Source organism: Bos javanicus, chromosome 12 (genome assembly GCF_032452875.1).
Source record: "Bos javanicus breed banteng chromosome 12, ARS-OSU_banteng_1.0, whole genome shotgun sequence".
Taxonomy (NCBI): Eukaryota; Metazoa; Chordata; class Mammalia; order Artiodactyla; family Bovidae; genus Bos; species Bos javanicus.
In genome coordinates this window covers 78,677,187-78,693,921 of record NC_083879.1, presented here as the reverse complement: position 1 = coordinate 78,693,921, position 16,735 = coordinate 78,677,187, and the positions used below count along the sequence as shown (strand labels likewise).

Below are 16,735 nucleotides of genomic sequence, written 5' to 3'. Positions count from 1 at the left end.
AAGCTTTGGGCCAGAAGAACAAGCAGAAGGCAGATGTCATTGCAGAGATGGGGGACATTGTAAAGCACGTTAGAGAAAGGAAAGTGAGAGTGTAATCTTGGCCAAGTTAAGTCTGAGATGCCTACCAGACACCTTCATAGAAATTTCAAGGTAGGACTTGGTCATTGAGGAAATGAAGACCTGAGTAATGAGGATTTAAGGAATTACCAAGAGCTATCATGCATTTAATTTGGGAAGATCTCCTGGAGAAGGAAATGGCAACCCACTCCAGTGTTCTTTCCTGGAGAATCCCATGGACAGAGGAGCCTGGTGGGCTGCTGTCCATGGGGTCACAAAGAGTCAGACATGATTGAGCGACTGAGCACATTGAGTTTGCACTATGTGGAGTTGCACATTGAGTGTGCACTGCTGTATTTTATACACATGTTCTCCTTTAATCCTCATAGTGACCTTATTGCATTATTATGACTATTTTACAGCAAAGGAGATTGAAACTTAGGTTTAGATGAATTGCTCAAGGGTGCAGAGTAGAGTCTTTGTTTGCTTTACTCCAATTGTAATTTTAGCTACTGTTTTATATTGCCAAGGGGAGTGTGGGCAAGAGGCAATAAAAATGTTCCAGGCAGAAGGAACAACATATGCAAACTAGAAGGGCCAAAGGGAACCTGGCATCTTCTGGAGAGTTGCGAGCACAGGGAAGTAGTTGGTAATCAGCTTCCAATGAACTAATGCTTGTGTGATACTTTGCAGTGTTAGAATTGTTTTCTTACAGGCACACAAAATCTGTGAGGCAGGGAAATGTTTTTATTATCACTATTCAATGAGTGGGGAAAGAGGCTTACAGAGCTAAGTTCACAAATTTGGTCAATTGTGAACTAAGGTTTGACCTTGAACTTCTTTTTCCAAAACTTAGAATAATTTTTATATTTCTGAGTACTTAAAACATTTTTGTGTACCTATTTAGAAGGTGGAGAAATATACACGAGGTTACACATATTTTGATACCAAAAAGCCATGGAAATTGAAACATAATTTCCAAGATAGAAGTAAGTGATCTGAAAGACAATGAAAATAATAGCTATCATTTTTAAGCACTGAGGATGTTACCAGACACTGGACAAGGATCTTTACAATTGTTTATTAATTTTAATCTCACAAGAACTGAAAAGGAGATTTCATTATCATCTCAGGTTTAGAGATAAGGAAACTGAGGCTGAAGGAGACTAAAGCAACTCACTGGAGATCTTTATACAGGCAGGATGGAGCAGAGGCAAGAAATGAACGCACGCGGCTGTCTGAAATGAGAGTTCAGACTCCTGACAGGTTGGTCAGGAGGCATTGCTGTCTCGGCAGTACTTCATTGTTTGCTTTTGTAAAGTCAAATGTGAAATTAGTGACACCAAGGAGGTCCTCATGAGTGTGAAATTATTTTCTGAATCACAGCAAGGTATGGATTTGTGTTCACCTGTCCTGAACGGTTTTCACCCGGTCTGGTTTTTTTTTTTTTTTTTTGCACATGCTTTTATCACAGTTTAAGACAGCAGATGGCTCTCTTGCGTTTTTTTTTCATTACCTCCATCTGTAAACAACTAAACAGTGTTTTGGGGAGGTGAAAAGGAAAACGCATGGATTAAGCGAAAAGACCGGGATTCTCCCAATGCTGCCCTCAACCCATGCTCCGCTAAGACAGGAAACCACACAAGATAGAAATGACCCCGTTTAAGGCTTGTGAAATTCACAGTCCTGCGTAGATGCGCTGAGACTGAGGAGTCCACTGCGCCAGGGGTCGGAATGCATCAGGAATAAAATAGTATTTCTCGGTTATCAAAAAGCTGAAAGGCTTTGAGCTCCAAGGTGGGTTATTAATGCCAGTGGAAGCAGTGAGGATTAATTTCCTTCCCGCCTTGGATGGCGTGGGGAGTGGAAAGCTGCTTTTAAGGTAGAGCATCAGAGGCGCTCCCACGCTCAGGGAACTTGCTTCCTCGCTCAGCGCTAAGGCTGGGCAGAATCTCTGTCCGCGGTGCTGAATCGCACCCTTGTCTGGAGGTGGCTGACGTTGAAGGGAGGGGGTCTAAAGAAACCAAAACACCAACCTTCCTATGGATTATACAATCCAGAGACTTGTAGAGAAGACTGAATTATAAGAAAATGCCTGGAAAGAAATAATTAACACAGCTCTAATAATAAGAAGCTTTAATCTGTTCAAGTTATTATACTAGACACATTTATTACAAGGATTAAAAAAAAACTTTCAAAGCAAACTGGGTTATGTTGTTTGGGGCAATTGTACTATATTTAAAAGGTTACTATACTTAACATTTTGCTTCTTTGAAAAACTCATTACTATAAGTAAATATGTTTGCTTTAATTGTAAAGTCACTAGGAAATTGCAATCTGTAATGTCTGAAATGTCCAAATAGCCACTCTTCAATAATGGAAGGCAGGAGAAGCTACATCTTCTGTTCAACACGACTTATTTCAGTGCGTTTTTAATAGCCTTTTATTAGGTGTATCCATCTCTGCCGATGACCTTTCCTTTTTCAGCAGGAACATGGCAACACTAAACACATAGTGTAAAAAGATGAGAACAAAGACATGTACACAGGGAGGAAAAGGTAGGCATAGAGTAAAATAGTCAACACACCCTCTTCCTTTACTTTTCCTATCTCATAGCTGGTTAAGGATTGCAAATCTCTGGAAGAATTCTTCATGCATATTCCTTTTAATAATCATGGCTATTAGATAGACAGATTTCGTAGGTGCATAAAACACAATAAGGTAGGGAAAGTCAGCTTGCAGAATATGTTCTTTAATGTTAAACATTATGTACATTATCCTAAAACCAATTTGATCTGCATTGGACTGAAATCTACATACTCCTTTTAGATTAAATTCTCTTCCTCGGAAGAGACTTGTTAGTAAATATGTTGTAAATACAACGAAGAACAGCTGAGCAGTAATTGCTTCCGTGGTGAGACTGTGGATAAGTTCTTCCATAGAACAAAAGGTGTCTAGCATCCTTGTCATCAGCCCTTGTCTGAACTTCTCCCACTTGCCTGGTTGCAGGTCTGCGTGGTACTTTGCCGCCTATTCCTGAGACAAAGACAAAGTGTGTGTTGGTTCAGAACTGCTCCCAGGCTGCTTGCTGTCCTCTTCCCAGCTCTAAAGCAGTTACCAGAGAAGCGATTGTTACAAGCAGCAATTACCAAATGAGTTTTCTTTCCTCCATTCTTCACACCCGATTGTGAGATGTCTAGTTCGCCCATTTCTTTTCTTTGCCTTCCTGGAATGACAAGCAGTATAAAGGAAAGAGGGAAAGGTGAGAAACCACAGGAGCACAAGCTACTCCTAGTTCTGACGCTCCGAGTGTATCCTAGAAACCATGGATCTGCGTTCACCCAGGCGTGAATTGTTTCTCTCCCAACCTCCTTTTCTAGGGCGCCCTCCACTTGCTCCCCTCCTCCTGGGCCTTCATATTTTCGCTCACCCAACACGGAACTGCTGTTGGGACACAGACAGGAAATCAGGGAGACTAGGCAGCAGCTGTTGTGTATGAATGTCAGACACAGTTCATCCGCTTTGCTCCCTGGCTCTCTACCCAGGGACACCAGCTCTAATTGGAGTGTCCCTCAGTCTGGCTGCTTTCTCTTGTTACTGGAATACTGTGTCACTCTCCCCGCCCTTAATATTCTGTAGTGACTTCTTCAATGTTCCGTCCCCGCTGCTGTTCTGTAGCAGCTACAGCTGCAGCCATCTCTTCCTCCGAGTGCTACAGAGTAAATTTGGGAAGGCGGGGCGGGGTGGGGGGTGAGGTGGGGTCTTCTCCCCTCCCCTCCTCCCTCCTTCTTGCTCTGCTACGGTTTCAGGATGGCAAGCCTACTTCTCCGGGCAGCTAGACGAAGGAATAGTCCGGCGAGTCTGGGTGGATTAGGTAGGGAGTGGAGACGCCTCCCTTCTCAGGACCCACTCGCTTCCCTCCCAAGCTCCCTCCTCCCCTCTCCTCCTTCCCGGGGTGGAGAGGCTCCGGAGCTGGAGGGATTAGCCAGGAGGGCGGAAACCACCTCGCGTTCCAGCCGCGCCCGCGAGTTTCCGTGGACCAGGAGGCACGTTAAGATCCAGAAACCCTCGCTAAGCCCGGGGAGCCTCAGACACCTGCGAGTTTAAATCCAAGAAAAAGCGCGCTGATCATTCCTTCAATTCCACCTGCTTTGGTTCAGCCTCTTAGAACCCCACCCCCCTGCCACCCATTTTGGGCTTTCTTTTATATGATTATTAATATTTTTAAAGTCATCCTTGTATCTCCCCCATTTTTCCTTTTTTTTTTTTTTTTCCTGAAGACTGACCTAGGAGGGGAGGGGGGGACGGGAGGGGAGTGGAGTGGGGTGGGAACGAAGCGCTCTGATTAGAGATCTCCTGGGAGAAGATTGCTCTCTCCAGATGCTGATTTCCAAAGCACTTGACAATCACCGGCAGAATCCGCGAGCGGGCAGCGGCGGCGGCACCGGCCGGGGGGCAGCTCGAGTCAGGCGCTGAGTCCTGCCCGGCGCGCCCTGGACGCACCGACGCGGAGACCCTGCGGGCGCCGCTCGTCCACTCCTTGCCCTGGAAGAAGGCGGCCAGCTCGCTCTCGCGTCCGGGAGGCGGGCCGGACAGCGAGGCCGCGCGAGTGGCGGCGCCTGCCCGTCGGAGAGAGGGCTCGGGCGGCACGCGGGGTGACCGCCGGCGCCCGCAGCCCGGGCCCCACTCCCGGCTCCGACGCGGCCGCCACCTCGGGCTCCCGCCGCGCCCCAGGCGCATTTGCGCGCCGGGCCCCGCGCTCCGCGGAGAGGGCGATGGGTCCTAGTGGGGACTGAGCGCCCCTGCGCCCTCTCCGCAGCCCTCCTCTCCGCCTCCCCGAGGGCAAGCCGCCGCCTGCGTCTCCCCGTCCCTCTCCGGGGTCCCTCGGCTCCCTTCCCTCCGTGCCTCCCTCCTCCGGACCCGGGCCGGGGCCACCATGGCCGCGGCCATCGCCAGCGGCTTGATCCGCCAGAAGCGGCAGGCGCGGGAGCAACACTGGGACCGGCCGTCCGCCAGCAGGAGGCGGAGCAGCCCCAGCAAGAACCGCGGGCTCTGCAACGGTAACCTGGTGGACATCTTCTCCAAAGTTCGCATCTTCGGCCTCAAGAAGCGCAGGTTGCGGCGCCAAGGTCTGTGCGGGGGGTCCCGGTCGGGAGGCGCGTTCTCGGCCCTCTCCCATCTCCCCGCCTGTGTGGGGCCTTTTCGGGCCCCCCTCCCGCCCTCGATCTCTCATCTCACCCCCGCACCCCCACTTCGCTCCCCTCCCAGACAAGTCTCCCTTCCGAGCGCTCCGAGCGCCTTCCGCCCCCGGGAGCTGGGAACCGGCTCTCTGGCAACCTGTAGCCCCTGAAAACTCCACCGGCCAGAAGCCCGCAGGGTGGCCCGTTCCCACCGCTGCCTCTAGCTCTCCAGGCGGATGTGGGCTGACCCCCCAGGGAGAATCTCTACTCTCTCTGGGCTTCTTCCCCGCCCGGGGCGTAGAGTCTGACTCCGGAATGTTGGGGCGGTGGACGGGGGATGGAGGGGGGACCTCCCTTAACACCTCGGGGTCGCGCCGGCTGCTTCCAGTCCGCTTGGAGATGCCGGGAATTTCTGGGTCTGGCCTCTCTGGGTTTCCAGGGCTCTTGGAAACCCGCTGGGCTCTCAGACCTTGGCGGAGGGTGGTGATCTCCGCCAGGCGCTCGGCGGGGGCTGGTGCGAGAGAAGTGAGTGGGGGTGTGTTTGCCTTGGGAGCCAGCTGGGTTGAGATTTACCAGAAAGCTGCTTAGCGGGCAGCACTGGTCACTTTGAAGTCTAGGGATCGCCTCTTGGGACGAGGAGAGGGGCGCAGAGTAGGAAGAACGCATGGGAGTAGGGGGGTTGGCAGACAACCCCATACGTGGTAGTCTTGATTCAAGGACTCAAGAATTACACGAGGCAAAAGAGGCAGTTACTATAGTCAGATGACGAGAATAGTTGCCTCATTGGACGTATTTTTCGGGAAATAACTAGTGCCCAGCAAGACCTTCTGGTGCTGCCTTTAAAATGACCGGAGTCTCAGAAGGGACTTACCCCTGAGCTGAAGCCCAGAGGCTTTTGTTCCTTCTGCTAGTCGGCTGGGCATCCAGTTGCTAGGGGAGGTTGTTTGGCGAGCATGTGGGATGTTTCCGTGGGAGAAATGGGGATGGCTTGCTTTTCATCACTAAGTGGGCTCGGCAGGAAACACTGAAGAATATATTTACGTTAATAGGAGTATGTGTTTGCCCAGCACATTATATTCCCGGTGCCCAGCTGTATTTATTTTAAGTTCCCTGTTGTTCCAAAGACGGGTAAGAGAAGCATGTGTTTTAGGTGTGTATCTATGTGAGGGTGTGTGTATCCCACACATTTGCAGATTTATGACCAAAAGTTTCAATGCTTCTTTAAACAAAAGCTAGAACTGTATTTTTTTTAAGCCACTCCTTGTCACAGATAGAAATTGAAGTTACCGGCTCTTAGAATCAAGAAGGCAAATTTCTGAGCAGGATCAGAGAGGAAGTTCTAAGGTAGATAAATTATAGAGCTATAAGAGAAGAGACTTCCTGATGAGGAGTTTGGGGACAATGCTGTTTTCAGACCAGTGTTGAAGCTGTTTAAGAAAATGGACTTTAATTTTTCACTTTAGCCTAGAGCCCTGTCCAGCCAGACACGACTGAAGTGACTTAGCAACAACTGCCCAGCAAACCTGGGTATTATAAGACCAACTGGATTGTTTTGAACCTTGTTGTTCCATGGAAGGTCACGTTATCATGATTTAACCTGTTTGCTTCTCCCCTAATTTCATCTGAATATCTTTTAGAACCCAGTTTTAACCAGCTCTAGAGCTCCAATTCTGCCATCTATTTGAGTAAATAAGCACAGTTCTTCTAGATAGGATTATTTTGATATGAACGATGATGAAAACTTAGTGTGTTTTCTTTAAATGTAAACCAGTGGATTATTTTATAAATATGAACAATAAATGTTCTGAATCATATGAGTCATGAAGAAAGGTTTGCTTTACACTTGTGAATGTTAGGATGGGGGTAAACTTTTTACCAGTGAAAAAGACATCTGAGCTGTCTATTTCAACATTTGCAACCCTGGATGCTCCCTTGACATTCGTGAGTTTGCAGTGATATGCAAGCCTCAATGATCTGCAAGAAAAATATATTTGAGGGCACTTTTGCTACCTTATTTTTGATGGAAGAATGGAAAAGAAATAGAATAGAAGGAAGGTTCATCAGGACCTTTTCTTTTATCCTTATATATTTTCTATATAAAGACATATATTCTTTAGTGAAGAAAATGTAGATAAACCCTTTGAGTATTAGAAAGGAATCATTTTTAATTTAAGCAAAATAAATGTTGAAACTATATTGTGTAAATTGTATATTTATATATAATTACATGGTTATATACTACTAAATATAACTATACACAATTCTTATTTAATTAAATATTTCTTTAGGAAATATTTTTAAGCATGTTTACCTTTTCCTCCTGTACTCATTCTTTGCATAGGAACTGACCCAAGGAAATTTTAAAATTCTGATTTCTTGATTTAAAGATATAACTTTTATGTGTGACAATTTATCATTTTATTTGAAAATTCTTAATTTGGTGAATGGTCATTGAATCTTTATAATGTGTCAAGTCCTGTTCTAGGACTTGTGAAGTGTTGAAAAGAGCAGACGATTCTTCTTGTATCATAGAGCTTATAGACGTGAGAGAAAAAGTCACTGCAAGGTAGCAAGGAACAAGTTAATAAGAAATTACAAAACTCGAGGTCCTGAAATGCACAAAGAGGGCTGAAGCAGAGAACCACGGGGCAAGGGTAGGGGGAAGGGGGCCCTAGTCAGAGCCAGGAGACAGGGTGGGAGACACTGAGAGCTACAGGTTGAAGGCTACCATCTGAGAAAGGGTGCAGAGGTCTAAAGAACAATGTGTGTGAAGCCCCTGAAGTGGGGATAATCTTAGCCTGTTGGGAGAAGGAGAGAAGGTGTAGAAACTTCAGGTATACTGCCATTTCACATTACATCTATTTCGTCTGCAGTTTGCTTTTTGACGCAGAAATGCAAATACATTTGACATGTTTGCCAACAAATAAAGAACAGCTTGATATTTTGTCTTTTGGGGAAAAGTAATATACATATCTTAGATGTAGATTTTTTTCTTCTTTTTAATCCTCCTTTAAGTAGTAATTTATTTAATATAAAAAGTATGACACATTATTATTTTACCCCTTTTGGGTCAAGCCTTACCCCCCAACTCTGATCACCTCCTGACCCCATAGAAGATGGTTTTTTCACCAGTTGAGTTGCTCCTGTAAAGGATGGAAATTTGCTAGATGGCTTAGTGGTCATGGTGGGCACCACGCTCTATCTTATCTTCCAGGCTCATCTCCCTCCACCCTTAACTCTTTGGACTCCAAACATCATTCATGGTTCAACCACATGGTTTCAAATCTCTGCACTTTAGTTTGTGCTTCACTCGGCACAGAATCTCTCCCTTCACCTGTTGAAATGATGCCCATTTCTTAAAGCTTGGAAAAAATGCCAACTTCTCTAAGAAGTCTTCCCTCATTGCTGAGAAGTAAAAAGAACTCATTTTATACCTCATGATTGTTGTTTATGCCCAATAATAATTAATCCGGCACACATATTCAGTAGCTTGTAGTAGGGAGCAGTGTCTCTGTTTTTTGTATTCCTGGACTTTCAAATCTTGGCAGTGTGTCTGCCATGCCCTGGGTACTTGTCACTGCCCTCAAATTGAATTGAAATAGGGAATGTCAATATGTCCAAAGCTGAAAAAGTGTTTTTGGACCACGGTACTCTAACTAGACTATTTTGGAAGTAAATATACTTTTCAAAATTTTATATCTTTTTTTTTTTTTTTACTTTCCCTAAGAGTACACATATATTCTATCTTTTTTTTAAGGGATTGGAGTGTGATTACATATTTGCAAGTTATTCTCAAGAATGCAAGAAAATAACCAACCTCACTTTAAGGCTTAATTAGTTTATGAAAATAGATACTTAGAATATCTGTTGACAGCTAAAAAAAGAAGGCACAAGGAAACCAACAATTTGCATCTAGTTTTATTATTTGGAATCTCAAAAACAAAAAAAAAGGAAAACTGAAATAGAACCTACCTGTGATGATATATATGAACATTATATTCTAAAAGTGTTACATTTTTGTTATCAGTTTTTAAACCAAAGAAGAACTTTCATTTTTGTAGGATAATAACTTTTCAAAATCTTTGGTATAGCTAATGCAATTGTGTTTTGAAATCTTCTATATTTCATTTTTTGGCTGTTTTCATAGGAGCAATGATATCATGTGTAATGTATTTATATGTTTAATCAGTAATTATGTGGGTTTCTCACTAACAGATTTTACCTAACATAAATTACAGGATGTCATAAGAAACAAGGAATGAAAAATGAGCTACTGAAAATTTGTTTTCAACGTATTCTGTCATATATATACACACCTATATATACATTTCTTTGCGACACTGTGATAATGAAACCCATCAGCTATCCTAACAAAAGAGAAGTGGTCTTTCTTCTTACACGGTACTGTGTAAGGAAAGCCAAACACACCCTTTCAGAAAAAAATCAACAGAAAAGAGTTGTTTCAGCAGAAGTCCACCATCGCGTCTTACTGCTTCTGAGCCATCACCATTGAAAAGAAAAAGACAGCCTACTTATTTGGGCTCTTTAGGTCAAAATAAGGAAGGAGTATTTTTCTCCCAAAAGATCATCCTGTTTTACTTTTGAAAGTATATATTTTTTTACTTTTCTAGAATGATGTCTGTGGGAGTCTTCCTATCTATCTTTTGATAATACCTGTTGCTAACTTTGATAAGCAGAGTTTTATTACTTCTTAGTTTTATTAAGGCTAGACAAAAATTATACATTTTCTATCTTTAATGAGGGCTATTCTGTCAAATGCAGGGTTTCTATGTGAGAGATATTATGGGGATATTAGTGAGTTGGTACATAAAACAATTTGAAAGATTATTTTTTTTAATTGACCTTACTTCCTTATGTATATTTTCTGTGACTTGTTATGATTTCAGACATTCTACATTTGCTGAAAGCTTCTGAAAAAAGATTAATACCACTGTGGTGCAAAAAATTAGTGTTGTAATATATAAAGTATAAGATAGCAGAGTAGGCCAGGTAAGATGCAAGTTAGGTTAAGTAAGTAAGATGGTTTCCTTTGGGTTAGGTTAGATTCATTGCTTGAGTTGAGTTTACATATATTGAGAAAATAGTACTATTAACTGATAAAGAAATCTTTTGACATATCTTCAAATACAGGATTTCAGAAGCACCAATTCTCCCCCACTCCCCTGACTAGGTTACCATTATCAGCTACAGATTTCACTTTATATTTCAGATTAGTAGAATCATTAGTGCAGCTGTTCTACATTTAGCTCCTAAATTCTGTTTTTTTCTGTTAGCGATTTTAGTCTATACAATGTTCCTATAAGAAAGTCATTTTAAAATAGACATGAACCTCCCCTCTCTTCAATGTAGAAAGGATATCTTCTAAATTTTATTTCCTTACTTTTAAATCATGGCAGACATTGAAAGGGAGTTGTAAATGAATTATATTTCAATCTGATTTATCACTTTGTTCTGAAATCTAGGTTTCTTTCTAGATATAGTTTATATTAATTTCTCTCCAAATGGTCAGGAATTTTAGTCAAAAAGAACTATGATATTTAGATAGTACAGATTGTATATGATATTGTAAATATAGTCATTTTAGCACTCAAAGGCTAAAAACATAATAATGGTAGATTCAAAAATATAAGAGACCATTTTAGGGGGTTTGATGCAATTGAAAGTCAACCACACTATGTTGACATGACTTAGAAAACTAATTTAGTCGTTTTATCTACAATGATTCCAACGTTCAACTTAAGAAATTGCTATGATTTAATAATTTTATTTAAATGAATATGGTACCATTCCCTGTTTCCTAGGGCTGAAAGGCTAGCTGTAAGGCATGGTAGTAGGCATCTAGACACCTTTTATAAAAATCATTTTATGTTACCACTTTGTTGTTCAGGAAAAAAGATTCTTTTCATAAAGCTATATTGTGTAAAATATTTTTTTATGGAATATGGGTTTCACCCTATGTTTTTATACTTCTTTGACATCAGGTTTAATAGGGATCTGTATGCTATGATGACGGGCAGCAACCACTCAAAAGGCAGTGTCCCACCGGTGCCTGACATATAGCTAACACTCCACAGCATTTAATGAATGAATGAAAAATCCTGTATTTCTCAGAATTTATGAGTAGCAGTGGCATAGAGTGGCCGTTGAGATCAGTGAGCACATGGCAATGGCTGTAATTGACTGGAAACTTATTAACGCGTCACCAACCACCTATATGACACTCACAATGTCAGGCACTGCCCCTGAGTACCCCCTATCCTCGCAACAAGCAGATGTAGTAGGCACGCTATGTTATCCATTATTTGATGACACACTAAAATATTACCCAACCACCCATTTTACAAATAAGGTATCTGAAACCAAAGAAAAGGATGAGTAAGTTGTCCGGGTTCACATAACATTAAGATATGGAGCTTGGATTAAAACCTAGGTTCCAGGGTGGCTCCACGGTCCCCTCTATTAACCAGTGCCCAATATCAGTTGTAAAAGACTCTGATGCTGGGAGGGATTGGGGGCAGGAGGAGAAGGGGACGACAGAGGATGAGATGGCTGGATGGCATCACTGACTCGATGGACATGAGTCTGAGTGAACTCTGGGAGTTGGTGATGGACAGGGAGGCCTGGCGTGCTGCGATTCATGGGGTCGCAAAGAGTCGGACATGACTGAGTGACTGATCTGATCTGATCTGAATATCAGTTGTCACATATTTGATTTCATTACTTCAATTAGTTGAGATTCATCACCATCTCAACGGAAACCAAGGCTCAAAGAATTTGTGTTTTGCCAAAAGACTTACAGGTAGCAAGTGACACAACCAAAATTCAAAAGCAAATTTGTCCTTCAATACTCCATCCTTCTCACCACTTTCCACTCTTTCAGTTCTCTATGGCGTTAGCATTAATGGCAGACATTATTTCAAGGCACGTAGTAGATGTGTATCATATGTATCTGTTGAGTGGACGCATGTGAAGTGAAGGGAAGTGAATGTCACTCAGTCGTGTCCAACTCTTTGCGACCCCATGGACTATACAGTCCATGGAATTCTCCAGGCCAGAATACTGGAGTGGGTAGCTTTTCCCTTCTCCATGAGATCTTTCCAACCCAGGGATCGAACCCAGGTCTCCCACATTTGCAGGCAGATTCTTGACCAGCTCAGCCAGGAGGGAAGCCCTAAATGCATGTACTAATGTGTTATTAACTTTTTAAAACTGAGGGTGCAGGAAAGTTTGCCTGGAAGCAGAGATTTATTTGTGGGATTTGGGGAAAGAGACAAAAAAAAAAAAAAGCCATATTTTACCAAGCCATTTTTGATATAGGAATGCAGCTTTGGTTTTTCCAGCAAGTCTTTGGAAGTGACATAAGTTGATGTTATCTTCTTAATGAATTGCCACATTGACCTGAAATTCTGAAAAGGATTAATTAGGAGGGCTTTCACTAGCATGTAATGACTTTAATGTGAGGTCTTTCATTAACTTTTCATTGTCTCAGATAATATATTTTTTAATATTTCTTGTGTCTGTTAAGTTATATTCCATGATAAACTGAAGCAAACCACCAAGGTTATAGAGTCACAAATTAATCATGAAAATTTCAGACTGTTAGTAACACTGGTTCATTGTCCTTTTCTAATGAGTTCTTAGATCTTCTTCCTAATACCAATACCAGAAAAATGTAATGGAGTCAAGGCTAAAAATTGTTTGTAAATTGTATTATGGGCTTTATAACGATTGCACACATGTGAATATTTAAATCTGGTACTGCCTTGCAAGTCTCCCTGGAGAAGGAAATGGAAACCCACTCCAGCATTCTTGCCTGGAGAATCCCATGGACAGAGGAGCCTGGCAGGCTAAGATCTATGAGGTCGCAAGAAACAGACACAACTTAGCAACTAAACCACCATCACCACCACAGCCTTCGCAAGTCTAGTTATGTTATTTAGATACTTTTATTGACATATTATCTGACTCTTCTTTTCTTGTTATCTTGCTTGTTACATGGCAAAACTACGTGGTTAACCCAACTGCCCACCTACTTTGTGCCTGCGCCTACACGTCTGATTTTGGCTGAAGAGAAACACGCATATGCATGCATTGGTTCTGCTTTAAGTTCATAGTCAGTAATATCAAGTGAGCTCTTGGTACATTTTAAAAAATCTATTTACACTTCAATAGATTATATTTCTTATCTTCTTTCTCTTCAAACATCTTAGACCTCCTCTCGTATCCTCTCCATCAACTGTGTTCTTATTTCTATTTTTCTGAGAAAATAGAAATAATTGAAAATAAATTTTCATATACTCCACAGCTGCTTTTACAGATCTATCTGCTGATCTACCCACTTTCCCCCTTTTCCTGCTGAACTTGGGAATGAACTCTCAGTGTTCCTATTTAAGGTCAAGACCTCTACAAATCGAGGAACAGAACATTTCCCCTACTTAGGGACAAAAATCCAATATTTTCCTCTCTCTTCTGCATCATGTAATTTCTATATCCTACTGTACGATTCTCATCAGCATGTAAATATACTACAATATAGTTTATCTTAGAATTTAATCTCCTGTTGATCATACATTCCTCTCTTGCTATTAAACCAACTATCTTTTATGGGCAAAACTTAAGGTAACTTTTTTTACATTTGTATTTTTGAATTTTTTAAATATCCTGTTAGTATGACAAAGGACTTCTAAGATAGGGGAAATGGTAAAAGTTTTATCTATTAAGAATTCAGGAATAAATTTATAGAGTTCTCTTATATCTTCTGGTTAGTTTCTCCAAGGGCTATGTAACCACTGGGTTCAGTGGCTACGTGAATATAGTATCTTTTCTCAGGAAACTCTTGACTGTTTGATGGACAGATGTTTTCTTCAGAATCCAACAATTTTCTCCCTTTTGAAAGGATCTTGAAAGTAGAATCTCATTGCTTAATGTCTTTTTATTCCAGCACATGCTTCATGGTAGCTCTTTAGATTTCTGTAAATAATTCCTGCCTAGCCTGGGCTACATTATGCCCTTTAAATATTTGTTCATGGCTTTTTATCCTCCTTACCATTTGGCCAGCTTACAATTGTTTAACTCTGTTAATCTTTCTGCATAAGTAAATGCCACCAGCAGCTTAATCGTTTCTGTACCTTCAATTGTTCACTGATTACCTCATCCTTATTCCAGTAAATCAGATCACTGCCGTTTGCATGAAGAAAATTTCATGCCGAGGCCAACCTTGCCATAGAGAGCACTGAACACATCTGCTGTCTCCCTTCTCTCTGGGGATGGGCTCAGACTTGAATGGAGGGATGGAGAGACTGAACAGATCTATGCAAGGTAGAAGGATCTGTCTTGGCTTCCTACTGGACATATTAAAGGAAAACATAAGGAAACTAATCAAACCTTTTTACTGAACCTGCTGGAGGTAAGAGTGTTGTACATCCCATCTCTTATTTCTCCCAACCTCAGGATATAAGGAGCATTATTTTTATCTTCATTGATGAGAGAAAGTGAGGTAATTTTTTCCGGGGACTTCTACTTGGCAGAAGGATTAACATCTTATGGGGGAAAAAAAATCCCGAATAAGCTTTTTGGACAACCCAAATATTTGCATGCTGATCTGACTGATACAGGGTGTACATTTTTAAAATGAACTCAGTGGACCTCAAATAATTGTAGAATCTTCACTATATTCCAGTATCTTACTAGATCCATCCTCAGGCTGAGCTAGAACGTCGAGCACAAGGTTCGCTCCACTCTTACTTGTTCCCCATGTTCTCTCCTGGGGGTTCCAGCCACACTGCAACCAACAGTGTTGCAACAGGGTAACCCCCTCCCTCAGAAGTGTGTCCCAAGCCCTGACACATGGGGTCTTTGCAACCCCATGGACTATAGCACACAGGCTTCCCTGTCTCTCACCGTCTCCTGGAGTTCACCCATGTTCATGTCCATTGAATTGGTGATCTCTGTGCTATACAGCAGGTTCTTATTAGTTACCTATTTTATATATAGTAGTGTGTGTGTGTATATAAATATATATATATATATATATATATCTCCACGTTTCTGTCCAATGCTTGGGACACTGGGCACCAAGCTGAACAGAAAGGCAGAGCCTGGATGGGTTCATTCCATAATCCTTTAGACTTCCCTTTTAGAGGCAGCCATTCCCTGGCAGTTCAGATGGTAAAGAACCTGCCTGCAGTGCAGGAGACCTGGGTTCAATCCCTGGGTCAGGAAGAGCCCCTGGAGAGGGGAATGGCTACCCACTTCAGAATGCTTTCCTGGAAAATCCCATAGACAGAGGAGCCTGGCAAGCTAGAGTTCGTGAAGTCTCAAAGAGTTGGAGACGACTAACCTAACACACACACCTCCTAGCTAGTGTGGTGATATAAACGTTTTCCTGGAAGGTTTGGAGTATTTTACATATGTCAGACTTTTATATACTTCATCCCCAGAACTTTGCAGTTTGGAAAGTTATAAAAGTAATAAAAGTTGTTGAAGTGTCAAGAATATGTGGTTAATAAGCAAACATTTCCTCTTCCCCTGCTACTGCTGCTGGGCTGATGCAATTTTTCTCCCATGAATGTAACCATTTTACTTTCTGGATTGTTCATGGTTGTAGGGTGAAATGAAACAGACTTTGAGGACAATAGTAAGTGCTTTTTGGCAACATCTTTACACTAACAACTTAGTCTAGAGGTAAACATTGATGGCTCAGATGGTAAAGAATCTGCCTGCAGTGTGGGAGACCTAGGTTTGATCCCTGGGTCCCCTGGAGAAGGGAATAGCAACCTACTTCAGTATTCTTGCCTGGAGAATCCCCTGAACAGAGGAGCCTGGTGGGCTATAGTCCATGGGGTCAGAAAGAGTTGGACATGGGTGAGCAACCAACACTTTCACTTTTTTTCACTTAAACTTCTCATATCTGCATGGGTTTTTCTTTTGCCCCATAAGCATCCAGCCACCAGCCATACACAGCCCCGAGCTCCACACATCACACTGCCCTCCATGGTGTGGTTGGTGATGGAGAGCGTGTGGATTCAGACCCTGGGCCTTGGGGCTTCACTATACCTCTTCTGGCTGAGCAAACTCTGTCGATATACAGAGACCTCTATGCAAGGAGCAGGCCCGGCAAGTTGACTTGGGAGAATACCTTTTATTGGAGTATAGTTGATTTGCAATGTGGTGTTTCTTTCTGGTGTACAGCAAAGGGAATCAGTCTATACTCTTTTTTTAGATTCTTTCCCCATATAGTGGAGAAGGAAATGGCAATCCACTCTAGTATTCTTGCCTGGAGAATTCTGTGGACAAAGGAGCCTGGTGGGCTACAGTCTACGGGGTCACAAAGAGTGGGACATGACTAAGTGACTTTCACTTTCACTTTTCCCATAAAGGCCATTACTGACTATTGAGTAGACTTCTCTGTGCTGTTGTTGTTCAGCCAAAAAGTTGTGTCTGACTCTTTGCAACCCCATGGACCCTGAGACACAGGC

The 16,735-nt window shown here is 42.5% G+C and overlaps 1 protein-coding gene and 1 long non-coding RNA gene across 4 annotated transcripts in view; one reads left to right on the top strand and one right to left on the bottom strand.

The window, feature by feature from the left end:
* FGF14 (fibroblast growth factor 14) overlaps positions 1-16,735 on the top strand; it is a 636,375-nt gene that overhangs the window by 469,806 nt on the left and 149,834 nt on the right. Inside the window, exon 1 of one of the 3 annotated variants that reach the window (XM_061435330.1) lies at positions 3,281-5,186. The exons of 1 other annotated variant lie outside the window; for it this stretch is intronic. In XM_061435330.1, the coding sequence (XP_061291314.1) occupies positions 4,994-5,186 (193 nt within the window). In that variant the 5' untranslated portion in view covers positions 3,281-4,993. Of the gene's footprint in view, positions 1-3,280; positions 5,187-14,443; positions 14,665-16,735 lie in introns of those variants that run through there. One more of the 3 variants, XM_061435332.1, reaches the window with a different exon arrangement.
* On the bottom strand, positions 2,179-6,054 carry LOC133258582 (uncharacterized). The gene is made up of 3 exons (XR_009740085.1): positions 5,123-6,054; positions 3,207-3,283; positions 2,179-3,093 (listed from the first exon to the last, which is right to left on the bottom strand). It is a non-coding gene; the product is annotated as an uncharacterized LOC133258582 (long non-coding RNA).